General features: G+C 39.6%; 1 protein-coding gene across 19 annotated transcripts in view; it reads right to left on the bottom strand.

Annotated features, from left to right (window-relative positions):
• RAB27A (RAB27A, member RAS oncogene family) overlaps window positions 1–12,040 on the bottom strand; it is a 73,650-nt gene that overhangs the window by 9,671 nt on the left and 51,939 nt on the right. For all 19 annotated transcript variants that reach the window (XR_014837169.1, XR_014837168.1, XM_013992965.3 and 16 more), the window contains 3 exons: window positions 9,644–9,729; window positions 7,597–7,700; window positions 1,867–1,990 (listed from right to left, as the gene is read on the bottom strand). Coding sequence is in view for 17 of the 19 variants with exons in the window: in XM_013992965.3 (XP_013848419.1) it covers window positions 1,867–1,990; window positions 7,597–7,700; window positions 9,644–9,729 (314 nt within the window). In the remaining 2 variants the exon portion in view is untranslated. The remainder of the gene's footprint in view (window positions 1–1,866; window positions 1,991–7,596; window positions 7,701–9,643; window positions 9,730–12,040) is intronic.

The raw sequence follows: 12,040 nt of genomic DNA, 5'->3' as shown, positions 1-12,040 counted from the left end.
CTCGTCTGACTGCCCATGCTGTGGACTTCAATCTTCAGCAGCAGGTTCAGAGTGACACTTTTCAGAGACTGCCTAACTGGCTCCCACAAGTGCAGAAGCTCAATCCCTGTAAGAAATCTCTTCATATGTAAATAGGTCTCTTTATTTAAATCTTTCCTGATAAACCACTTCAGACCAATTATGTCGGAAGTTCACAGGGGAGGCCCAGACAGGAGTAGTGGTCAGAAGCTCCCCAGATGCTCCTAACATGGTTAAACAGTACCTACCAGAGAATGTAAACCTCCACATCCTATTGCAAATCTGTGTAAATTATGGGAATGCATACCTCCAGCCCTCCTCCTACCCCACCCTGCCCACTGGCTAGAATAAAGATTTTAAATCCTGTTCTGCCCCATCCTACATATTTTCTAACTTACTCCTCTACCCCCCTCCTGCCCGCAACCCCCGCCCCATACACACACACAATACAGCCTCTACCCACCTGACCACTGGAATCTCAAGTCTTCCCTCTTCCCTTTCACCCCACCCGTCAACCCCAGACTGACCTGGGAGAGTAATCATAACATTCCCTCCAGGTTCAAAGACTTTCAGCAACTTCCTGTCCCTTTGGAAGATCAAGTTCATTCTTCTTACCAGGTATTTAAAACTCCCCAGACTCTGGCTCCTTTGCCCCCAAACAAACTCTTTTTCCTCTCCCTTCCCAAAGAGAACCCCATCCTCGAGTGCTTTCCATACCTCCATCAGCCCAAGGAAGAACAAAGCAGTGGTCACACAATGAAACAGGAAAGGGCCTCCTCTGGCCTCCATGGATCTGCCTAACTACCGAGACCACTAGCAGGGTAGCAGCTTCTGCACACAGCACACCCACCATTTTTCTCTCACTCTGCTTCCTTCTCTACCCTACTGGCTGTTGTCCACTATACTAAGGGTAGTTAATACATTTACATTGTGTTCTCCTTAGGTAAGAGGTAGAAAGTAAGAAGGCACAAATTGCTTGCTTTTTTTTTTTTTTTTTTTTTTTGGTTTTTAGGGCCACACCTGAAGCATAGGGAGGTTCCCAGGCTAGGGGTTGAATCAGAGCTACAGCTGGTGGCCCACACCACAGCAATGCAGGATCTGAGCCACGTCTGCAACCTGCACCACAGCTCATGGCAACACCGGATCCCCAACCCATCGAGCAAGGCCAGGGATAGAACCCACATCCTCGTGGATCCTAGGCAGGTTTGTTAACCACTGAGCCATGAAAGTAACTCCATAAATTGCTTTCTAAAGGTACCCTGGACACTTGAATCAGCAGCGACGGACCCCTCCTTTCATGTCCAGTTAGTACTGCTGCTATTATGATCTTCATCTCAGGGCTCAAGGGAGAAGGAAGACAGTAGTTGACCTTCTACCACAAAAGCACAGTTTAAACCAAAGGGGATCTTCACACACCTCTCCCAGCATAGATATATCCAAGCCAATAAGCCCTTCTTAGAATCTGGAGCTCTCTTTAGCAGCCTATGCAGTGGCTTTGAAATTTCCTCACTGGATATAGAGAATGTTCTTTTCCTGGGCATCTCCTACCTATATCTTAGAAAGGAAGCCTTACACAGTTAGGGCATTTGCCCTCGAAGTTATCTTCCTTCAATCACCAAAAGACTGAGAAAATAGTACCGAACACTGAATGCAGATCCTCACCCACTGCTTTTTCTATGATTCCCAAATCATATAATATTAATATGCAAAGCAGGTATTTGACACCTCCCTCCCAAGCCCCACATCTGAGGGTTCTCATGTTTTGCTTTTGCCTTTTTGGTTACCCACTCCTGTGCCAATGATTATACTGGAAACATGTTCTGTAGACTCCTCCACCAAAATACTCACCCATATTTCTCTGCAAGTCCTCTGGCTTCTTCCTCTTTTACTACTCTCTGGTCTTCCAGATCACTCTTATTTCCACATAACACTATGTCTGGGTTTTCACAATATGCATGCATTTGTAGCTGGCCTATTAACATCAGAAGATAAGAAAATTTATTACAGGTAAGTAATGTTAAGCCTATGATCAGTGGAGAATATATGCAAAAGTGCTGTGAAGCTGTAAATTCATATTCAGACATAAGAAACTGATATAATGCTTTCAAAGCACCAATAACCTAATCTGTAAAACTAAATGATCAATGATACTTCAACTTATAGAAAGAAAAAAAAAAAAAGAACTAAATGGATAGGGCAGAGATGTAAAAGTAATCCCATCCTTCTGCACATAGCCCAGTTATTTACATCTGAGAGGAATGAGAGAATTTGCTTTCCCTCCAAAAGTATGTATACACACACACACACACACACACACACTACATAGCTGTCTTCTTTATGAAGGCCACTGGGGGGAATAAAAGGATTTGAAGAATTGCCTAGTGTTCAAAGCCAATCTTAAAGCTCTGATTTTCATATATTTTCTCTCCACAGCAATGGCATTTCTAAATGAATTGTCTTTCTATAAACTAACCTATTTTTATCTGAAATGTTTTTCACGTTTTTCTATTACCCTGAGGCAGAATCAATTTATCCAAAACAAACAAAATATAGACAAAACCTAGAATAAATAGTAAACGATTCTGTCATCAGAACCGGGAAGCAGGAGACTGCAATTCTTACTCCCTAGCTTTTATTTCTTTTCACCTGAAAACCTATAAGTAGGCATAATTTTTAAAAGCAATTAAATCAAGAGAACTTCAACTAGGCCAAAGAGCTTAATCTCCTGAAGAAGGAAAACAAAGCCTTACTTCTTCCTCATCACCTAATGAAATTAAAGCGACCCCAACTTTCACAGTAAGACATATGCCAAAAATTGTGGCCTGATTTATTTTTTATCACAGTTAACCAGGAAAGTGTTGACATTGTTAATTCCTCACTATAAAGTCATTATGTCTGATTATGAGAAAGATAAGTCAGCAAATATCTCCTGAGCAATAACACAGTCTGATACTTGGTGTGGAATTTCAAGGTGCTGACCTATGCTCTCAAGGGGCAGAGGGGGGGAAACAAGACCAGCACAGGCAAGACCAAACTGTGTACCATTTCCATCAAGAGCCACATCCTTTCTTTTCTCAGGCTGTGCTGTCCCAACACCCTTGAATACCCAAACACAACCTTCCCCCAGGGACTCCTCACCCTTTCTTTAACACCGGCCTCTCAGTTACCTCAACTGCGAAATCTTTCTGGTCTTCAGAGAGGTTCCGTGCTCTGTTAAGACCTTCTAAGTCCAGGGTCATGGTTATGACATGAACTCAGGACCCAGGGTGTCTAAAATTGACTCCTAGATCTGCCGTTTACCAGCTGTGTGGCCTCAAGGAAATTATTTGGCTGCCTTGTGCCTCAGTTCCCCCACTGTAAATGGTGATTGTGATGGTTCTCACTTCCTAGGGTTAAGGTGAGGGTAAGGTCCATGGACCAACAACCTAACCATCACCTGGGAACTTGTTAGAAATACAAATTCCCAGGTACCACCCAATACCTAATGAATCCAGAATGCTGGGTTTGGAGCCTGGAATCTGTGTTTTAATGAGCCCTCAGGGCGATCTAGATACATGCTCACCCTTGAGAGCCATTAAGTTAATAAAATAAGGCATTTACAAGTGCTTTGTATTACCAGTAATAATGGTTAATAGTATTTATTTTGAGAAGTCTGGGAAGTACAATAATTGGTGACTTTTCATGTTTTCCTAATTTTTCTACAAAGACTGTGAGTTATTTATATAAAAAGCAAAGTAATCCTTGGAGTTCCCATCATGGCACAGTGGAAACGGATCTGACTAGGAACCATGAGGTTGCGGGTTCAATCCCTGGCCTCGCTCACTGGGTTAAGGATCAAGCATCGCCGTGAGCTGTGGTGTAGGTTGCAGACGAGGCTCAGATCTGGCGTTGCTATGGCTGTGGTGTAGGCCAGCAGCTACAGCTCTGATTAGACCCCTAGCTTGGGAACCTCCATATGCCATGGTGTGCCCCTAAAAAGACAAAAAAGTAAATTAATCCTTAGAAACAAACTCACTAAGGAAAAAAGCTCATAAGTAAATAACTACGACTCGAGGTGGTAGGTGATAAAGATACTAGAAGTATTACAAAATGTAATAGGAATTAAGAGGAGAAAAAAAATTTAATCCAACAAAATCTCACAGCAAATTTCACAGGGGACATATTTTAAAGAATAAGTAGAACTCTAATTTTTTTAAGCAAATGGGAGTGGGTGTAGGGAGGGCTTTTCAGACAGAAGGAATAACAGGAATAAAAATATAAAAGCCAAAGTTTATAAAAAGTGTACCACTTGGGCTCTGGTCTCATTTATGTGAGGCTATGGGAGCAAAGTTTAGAAATTTAGGCTATTTTTTTTAACTGCACCTGAGGCATGTGGAATTTCCTGGGCCAGGGATTGAACCCATGCCACAGCAGTAACAAAACATATTGCCACTGAGGAAGGGCTGTGATCACAACTTGCTCATCCTCTGAGCTCCGGGAAGACAGGTGAGGGATACGACATGGCCCGATTCTTCTCAGATGTCAAATTCAGGCCCAGAGGACATGGCTCTCTGTTCCATCTCCTAAACTCAGCAGGGCTCACCTTGGGACACTTATCCCCTTCCCCAGAGGTCATGGAGAGATTTGGGGTCAAAGGAAAAGGGACTGGGATACAGCCCTGGAGAAGCAAAGGGAAGGTATAGACTTGTTCTACTCTCCTCAGCCCAGTGCCCGAGGCAGCTATCTGTTCAGTGCAACACTGCCTCTGTTCTCTGCTATGCACCATTGATGCATGAGTGCGTGCATGCGTGTGTGTGTGTGTGCGTGCGCATATGGAGAGAGTGAGAGAGATTTACTTATTTTATTTAGCCATAAAAGGGAAGAAATGATCCCTGTAATACTCAAAATACTAACAGGTAGAGGAAAAATAAAACACATAGATAATTAACAAATTTTTATTCTTAATTAAGATTTGATATTACCACCTCTGATCCTGAATTTTATATCTTTTAAAAAAATTACCCCAAAAATATCAGGAATCAGGGGAGGAGAATACTCTCTATTACAGACATGAAATCTTCAATATCCATGAATTTTCTTTACCTAACTAGGCAATAAGGATTTTTTTTTACACTGTAAGGAAAACTTGTTTGGGGGGGGGTTCCTTTTTAGGGCCACATCTGTGGCATATGGAGGTTCGCAGGCTAGGAGACGAATCGGAGCTACAGTTGCCAGCCTATGCCACAGCTACAGCAACATCAGATCCGAGCCACATCTGCGACCTACACCACAGTTCATGGCAACACCGGATCCTTAACCCACTGAGCGAGGCCAGGGATCGAAGCCACAACCTCATGGATGCTACTCACATTCTTTTCTGCTGTGCCATGATAGGAACTCCAGGAAAACTTGTTAAAATACATACGTGTGCATAATTTCACATGACGTCCTTCTTTATTTAACTAGCTATGAAGCATAGATAGACAAGATTTACCTAATGACTCAGAGTTTCAGTTTCTACCACTGAAAAATAGGTGGGTTGATGATTTTTCAGTGCTAAGATTCTATGATCCCATCTCTAACAATAGTCCTTATAAAGTGATTAACTTAAGAAAGCCACAGAATCTGTTCCAATGATGCAAAGGAAATGATGAGCCAGAAATAAGGGCGAGAGACTTGAAATAGCCACTGTAAGGGAAATAATGAGATGTGCACCTCAGCTAGGCATTTAACAAAGTGAAGCCCAGTAAACATGATTGCACTGGGGAACCTATATTTAAAGGGTTAAATAGGTCTTCAACTCCAAGTGATCAACTTAGTTGAGAAAGAACATAAAAGGCCACTGAATTGAAAGCCAATAGCTCCATGTCCTTGGAGAAGTCTATTATTCCGTAAGGCTCAGCATATTCATCCTAAAATAAGGACATACCAGCTCCTCCTCATAGGGTGGTCAAGAGGATCACAAACTATGTGAAAAATGCTTTGAAAACCACAATGCACTAAGAAATTAGTTATTTTAAAACTTTTTTTTTTTTTTTTTTTTTTTTTTTGCTTTTTAGGATCACAGCTGCAGCATGCGGAAGTTCCCAGGCTAGGAGTTGAACTGGAGCTGAAGCTGCCAGCCTACACCACAGCCATAGCAACATGGGATCCAAGCTGCATCTGCAACCTACACCACAACTCAGAGCAATGCCAGATCCCACTGAGCTAGGCCAGGGATTGAACTGGCATCCTCATGGATACTAAATGGGTTTGTAACTCGCTGGGCCACAACAGGAACTCCCTAAAAACTCATGATTTATTTATTTATTTATTTATTTGCTTTTTGGGGCCACACCTGCAGCATATGGAGGTTCCCAGTCTAGGGGTTGAATCAGAGCTACAGCTGCTAGCCTACACCACAGCCACAGCAACGCAGGATCTGAGCCACGTCTGCAACCTACACCACAGCTCATTGAAGTGCCAGATCCTTAACCCATTGAGGGATCGAACTTTACAAGGGATCGAACCCGCAACCTCATGGTTCCTAGTCAGATTCATTTCCGCTGCACCACAATGGGAACTCCTAAAAACTCATTTTTAAAAATAAGGTTTTCTATTATCAAAGCCACAGCCCATTACCCTTTCATAATACCAAAATTCCAAGAAATTTTTTTTTATGTTTTGAAATAAATGTTTTTGTTTTAAAGGTTGGGATTTTAAGAATTTAGTATCACAGCCCTCCCCAATAGATTCTCTAAGGCTACACTAATACACCCAACAGAGGAAAATGTATGTTTACAACAGAGGAAAATGCCACATTTGGTCAAGTAGCAGGATTTTAAATGGCTATTAACCAGTTATGTTAAGAGTCTAGGCTGTCTCCAAAGAGGCAGAATGAAGGTTCATATATGCTGTGTTGGGAACCACTTTAGCCAATGAACTTCTAGAGGTTTCTATGATGGGATCCTCCTGGAAAATGCTCTGGCCCTGCAAGTAGAATAAGGGCTTCTAAAAACAAAAGAGCCATGGAGCCAGGGGTTAAGATCCCTGAAGCTTTCACAAGGATCAATGCATATATGTTTTAAAGCCTGGGATGGTGCAAGACTTGATAGCACTTTTCTAGACTTCTATCTTCTTATCTCTAAAATGGGGATGGAGTTCCCTTTGTGGGGCATCGGGTGAAGGATCTGGTGTTGTCTCTGTGGTGGCGTGGGTTCGGTCCCTGGCCCAATGGAGTGGGTTAAAGATCCAGCGTTGACGCAGCTGTTGTGTATGTCAGAGCTGCGACTCAGATGCAATCCCTAGCCCAGGGTGCGGCCATAAAATAAAATAAAGTGGGGATAAGAGTCCCCTCTGTAGAAAAGACTGATGAAGAAATTACACAGAAAGTATTCCTTGTATCTACAGCACAGGATACACTCAGCAAATGAAAGCATTACTAGGGAGAGTAGAATATTTCAATTGTCTTTGCCTCTAAACTAAAAGTATTACTCCTTTAAACAGCATTTTAAACAGCACTAGGAGATTCTCCAAAACGCCTTACAACAGAGGTAGAATATAAGATGAATTTTATTGCAGGGAGTGGGAAGCAAGAAGCAGGAAAACAATAAAACTTACTTATCCAGTTTCTGACATTGAGGAAGCTTTGCTCATTGGTCAGATCAAAAAGCAGAAGAAACCCCATAGCATCTCTGAAGAATGCGGTTGTCAAGCTGCGAAACCTAGAAATATTAAAGTAGATTGGTCACCTAAACTATTGCCCCACTCTTGAAATACAAAGCTACCAGCAGTGCCCTCAGCCCCTCACAGTAGTTCATTATTAACAAATTAGATGTTTAATAACATGCCACTATTACTAGTAACTTCACACTCTACATGAGCATTATATATACATAAATCTTTGCTATACAAGATTTACTGAATCATGCTATTATATGAATAGCTACTTCCAACAGTGTAAAATTATGTACATAATCGATGATACTAGATATCTTACAAAAGCTAGTAGGTAGGTATCTAGAGCAAGAAAGAATATTTGAAAATATTTAGACTATAAAATATCAACAATTACCAAAAGTTTTACTTGGAATTTCTTTTAAACTAAAATCAATCTGGGTAAATTTTTTTTTTAATTTTTCAGCAAATTGGATGGTGGTATAGGCCACATGTGAATAAGACAGTTATTTATCACGGATAAAAGTATATGTGCTAGAGTTCCCGCTATGGCTCAAAGGGTTAAGAACCCAATTAGTATCAGTGAGGATATGGGTTTGATCCCTGGCCTCACTCAGGGGGTTAAGGATCTGGCATTGCAACAGCTGTGGTGTAGATTGCAGATGCAGCTTGGATATGGCATTGCTGTGGCATAGCCCAGCAGCTCCAGTTCTATTCAACCTCCAGCTCTGGGAACTTCCATATGCCATGTGTATGGCCCTAAAAAAAAGAAAAAGTGTATGTTAAGAGGCCATGTGATTTGAAAATCCAGTCTGGTGGACAGGGATGCCAAGTACTAGCTCATGACCCCTTACTTTCAGCCAAGAATTTAATGTACAATTATGAGTTAAATAGGCCAAAAGCAACGGTGTTTGCTGTGTATGTTTTCCTCGTCCTATGAAAGCTTGACTTGACCTGACATCACAATGTGTTTCATGACCTTTTTTAATTTCAGTCTCTACAGAAAGCTCTTATCTCTGAGAACCATTTCTTTGGCTTTAGAGTGGGGGCAGTATTGCCACAGTCTCTGCCCTTTCCTGGTACTCCCTGCACCAAGACTTTATCCTACTGCCGCCCCTCTATCTCTCAGTAGTTGGTTTTCTATTTTTTCCTCTATACAAAGCCTGCAACTGACAGGCATGGGCTCCAGGGAAGAAAGACTGATAAGAATTTGTCATCTGATTCACTAGTTTAAGTTTTCTATAATATTTCTCATCCATGTTTTTACAAAAAGTTCTCAGACATACATACCAAAACAGTTATGAATAAAATAATTTGATATTTGGAATTTTTTTCAAAATAATTGAGTGAGGGTCAGAAAAATTGAGAGATATACATGAAATAAGATGGGCCAGAATTTGGTCACTGTTGAAATTGGGAAACAAGCATGTTAGTTCATTGTACTATTCTCTCTACTTTTTCTATATACGTAGATTTTCCATTATAAACAGTTTAAAAAAAAATCTTTCAAGGAAACTATGAGAAGTAACAGGGCTGTAGCTAAATGAAAAGCAACTTGATATGAAATTTCATGTGACATTTTTATCAGGCAACCTCTGATCATATAAATTAATTTCAACTATATTTTCTACTAAGTGTCAACAAGCAGGTGGGAATAATGTATGCAACGCTACAGATTTCTTTGTGGCTAAGTAAACAGCAAAAGTAAATGGAGAAAAGTATACCAGTCTGAAAAAGGGGAGGAAAAAAAAAAACTTCATAAGCAAAACGGTCCATTTTGAAAAGGATTAATTTTTCCTTTGACCTCGTATGAAATGAAGCCACCATTATCATCTGAGACTGATAAGTTTCCTGCTAATTTGGCAGCATTTCTTATCCAGGTGCATACCAACAGATCACCTGGCCTTATCTGGCTCAGGATACTATGTGAAGAGCAAAGCTGTTTTTCCCCTTTCCTCCAGTAAGGAGCACATAACTGAAGGTCTCATACCTCTCCTGACCTGCTGTGTCCCATAACTGCAGGTGGATTCTCTGGCCTCTGCCAATGGCCCCATCTGGCCCGTTGGCTCTGTACACCTAAAATGGCAAAATGAAAAATAAAAAGAGAACTGAGATCAGTAAGTTCTTCTCACTTTCCTATTCAATACAACTCCCCTAATCATCTAAACTTCTAAAGAAAATCCCACCTGGAACACAACCTTATTTATATTTCATTTCAAATAGTTATCTTTAGGCAACACAACAATATTTATTAAAAGATGTATTCACATTGGATATCTTTATAAATACAAAATATATAAATAAGACATAATTTATATTTAAAAATAATAATCAGCTCACCTTTCCTCAAGTTTCCCTCGTGTCACCAGTTTCAGGAAATATTAGCTTTCTATGACTTCTCCCCACACCACCTTTAAAAAGCACTCTTACAGCTATTTTATAGGAAGGACCTCTAAAAATCTCTCTCCATCAAAGCGATTAAAAAACTGGCAAAAATTGTCAAAATCCACTTTTTCCAAACTCTTAAAATTAACAAAGGTCTGCAAAATTCCAAGGAGCATCTATTTAAGAAAACCAACTGAAAACCAGTAAAAACAGTAAGCTTTGTGCTATCTTAAATAGTCTGATTCTCCTATCCCTTACTCAGCTCAACAGCAGCCTTGAAAACCAACAGATGCACAACTGTAGTAACTATGGAAACCATTAATGTAGCAATCACTGTAGGTAGTAGAGGTGTAACATATTTGGAGTTCCCCAAAAGTCTCACCCCAAGAGAACTGTCTAAAATTTGCCTGTAAAGCTCCATCTCCAAATCTTGTCTTTACTTCATCTGACTCAGAGTGTGCTCTAAGAAAATAGCCCTATTTTTAGGCCATTTGTTGAAAACAATCAGCATCAATTATTTAACATCAGAGTTATCAAAGGCAGCAATACCAGTTGGACCTAACAAAGTCTAACCAAAAAAAGAAGAAAAAAATAGGAAATAGGAGATGTCCATAGAGAGGGTTGAAAAGTTCCAAAATATTCTTTGGAATCTACTAGACCAAGCTCATGTACAAGGCTGTACAGATGCTAAGGACAGAACTTAAAATCCCCTAATCTCTCATCTCTGACTAACCTTGAGGCTTTTCTCAAGAAGGAATTAAAGGCTAAGGCAGACATGTTAACTACCTGCAGAAACATTAAGCAAATACCAACACACATACACACACACACACACACACACACACACACACACAGACTCAGAAAAAGCTGAGACACTTAACTGGCTCATGAATTTAAGAACCCCCCTTGAAAACAAACTTAGGGTTACCAAAAGGAACAGGTAGTCATGGTGAGAGATGGACTGGGATTTGGGATTGGCATATGGATATTGTAGTATATGGAATGACTAGCCAATGGGGAACTTCTGTATAACACAGGGAACTCTATTCAATATTCTGTGATAATCTTTATGGGAAAAGAATCTGAAAAAGAATGAATTTGTGTACACATATAACTGAATCACTTTGTTGTGCAGTAGAAATTATCACAATATTGTAAATCAACTATATTTAAATAAAACTTTAAAAAATGAAAAAGGAAACTCTCTGTCCTCTTATTAGGTGACCATTGAAGAAACTTTATTACTTTACACATAAAAAAAAGACTTTACAAAATTAACCCAAGAATGTCACTAAACAAATAGCAATAACAAAAATGAACAGCAAAAACAATAAAAACCCTTAAGTGGAGGAAGAAATCTGATTTTCATAGTTACTACCTTGTATCATTTGAAGGGTCCAGTTTTCAACAAAATTTATAAAACACACAAAGAAACAGAAATTATGGCCCACAAACAGAGGGAAAAACAACCAAAAAAAAACCATTGCTAAGGATGCCCTATGTTGAACTTACTAGACAAAGACTTTAAATTATCTATTATATATGTTTAAAGAACTAAAGGAAATTATGTCTACATAATTAAAGGAAAGTATGAGACTATTGCCTCACTGAAAACAGAATGTTAAAAAAGAGATATTATAATAGAAATTTGGGAGTTGAAAATTATAATATTCACAATATTCACTAGAAGGGCTTAAAAGCAGACTTGAACTAGCAGAAGAAAAAAAATCACTGAATTTGAAAAGGTCAATTGAGATCATCTAATCTAAGGCAGAGAAGAAAAAGAAGAATGAATAAAAAGGAAGAGAGTCACAGAGACCTACAGAACACCATTAAACATACCAACATATGCATTCTGGCAATCACATGGAAAAAATAAAGAGAGAGAAATAGAAAGAGGGAGAAAAAATATTTGAAGAAATAATAACCAAAAACTTTCCAAATCTGATTTTAAAAAATCACCTATACATTCAAGAAACTCAATGAATCCTAAGAAGAATAA

This window comes from Sus scrofa, chromosome 1 (assembly GCF_054392235.1).
Source record: "Sus scrofa isolate SSC_HxYL_T2T_F1_AM1 chromosome 1, Sscrofa_HxYL_maternal_Yorkshire_Landrace_v2.0, whole genome shotgun sequence".
In the NCBI taxonomy this organism is placed as follows: Eukaryota; Metazoa; Chordata; class Mammalia; order Artiodactyla; family Suidae; genus Sus; species Sus scrofa.
Note: the sequence above shows the minus strand (reverse complement) of the source record. Positions and strands in the feature narration are given on the sequence as shown.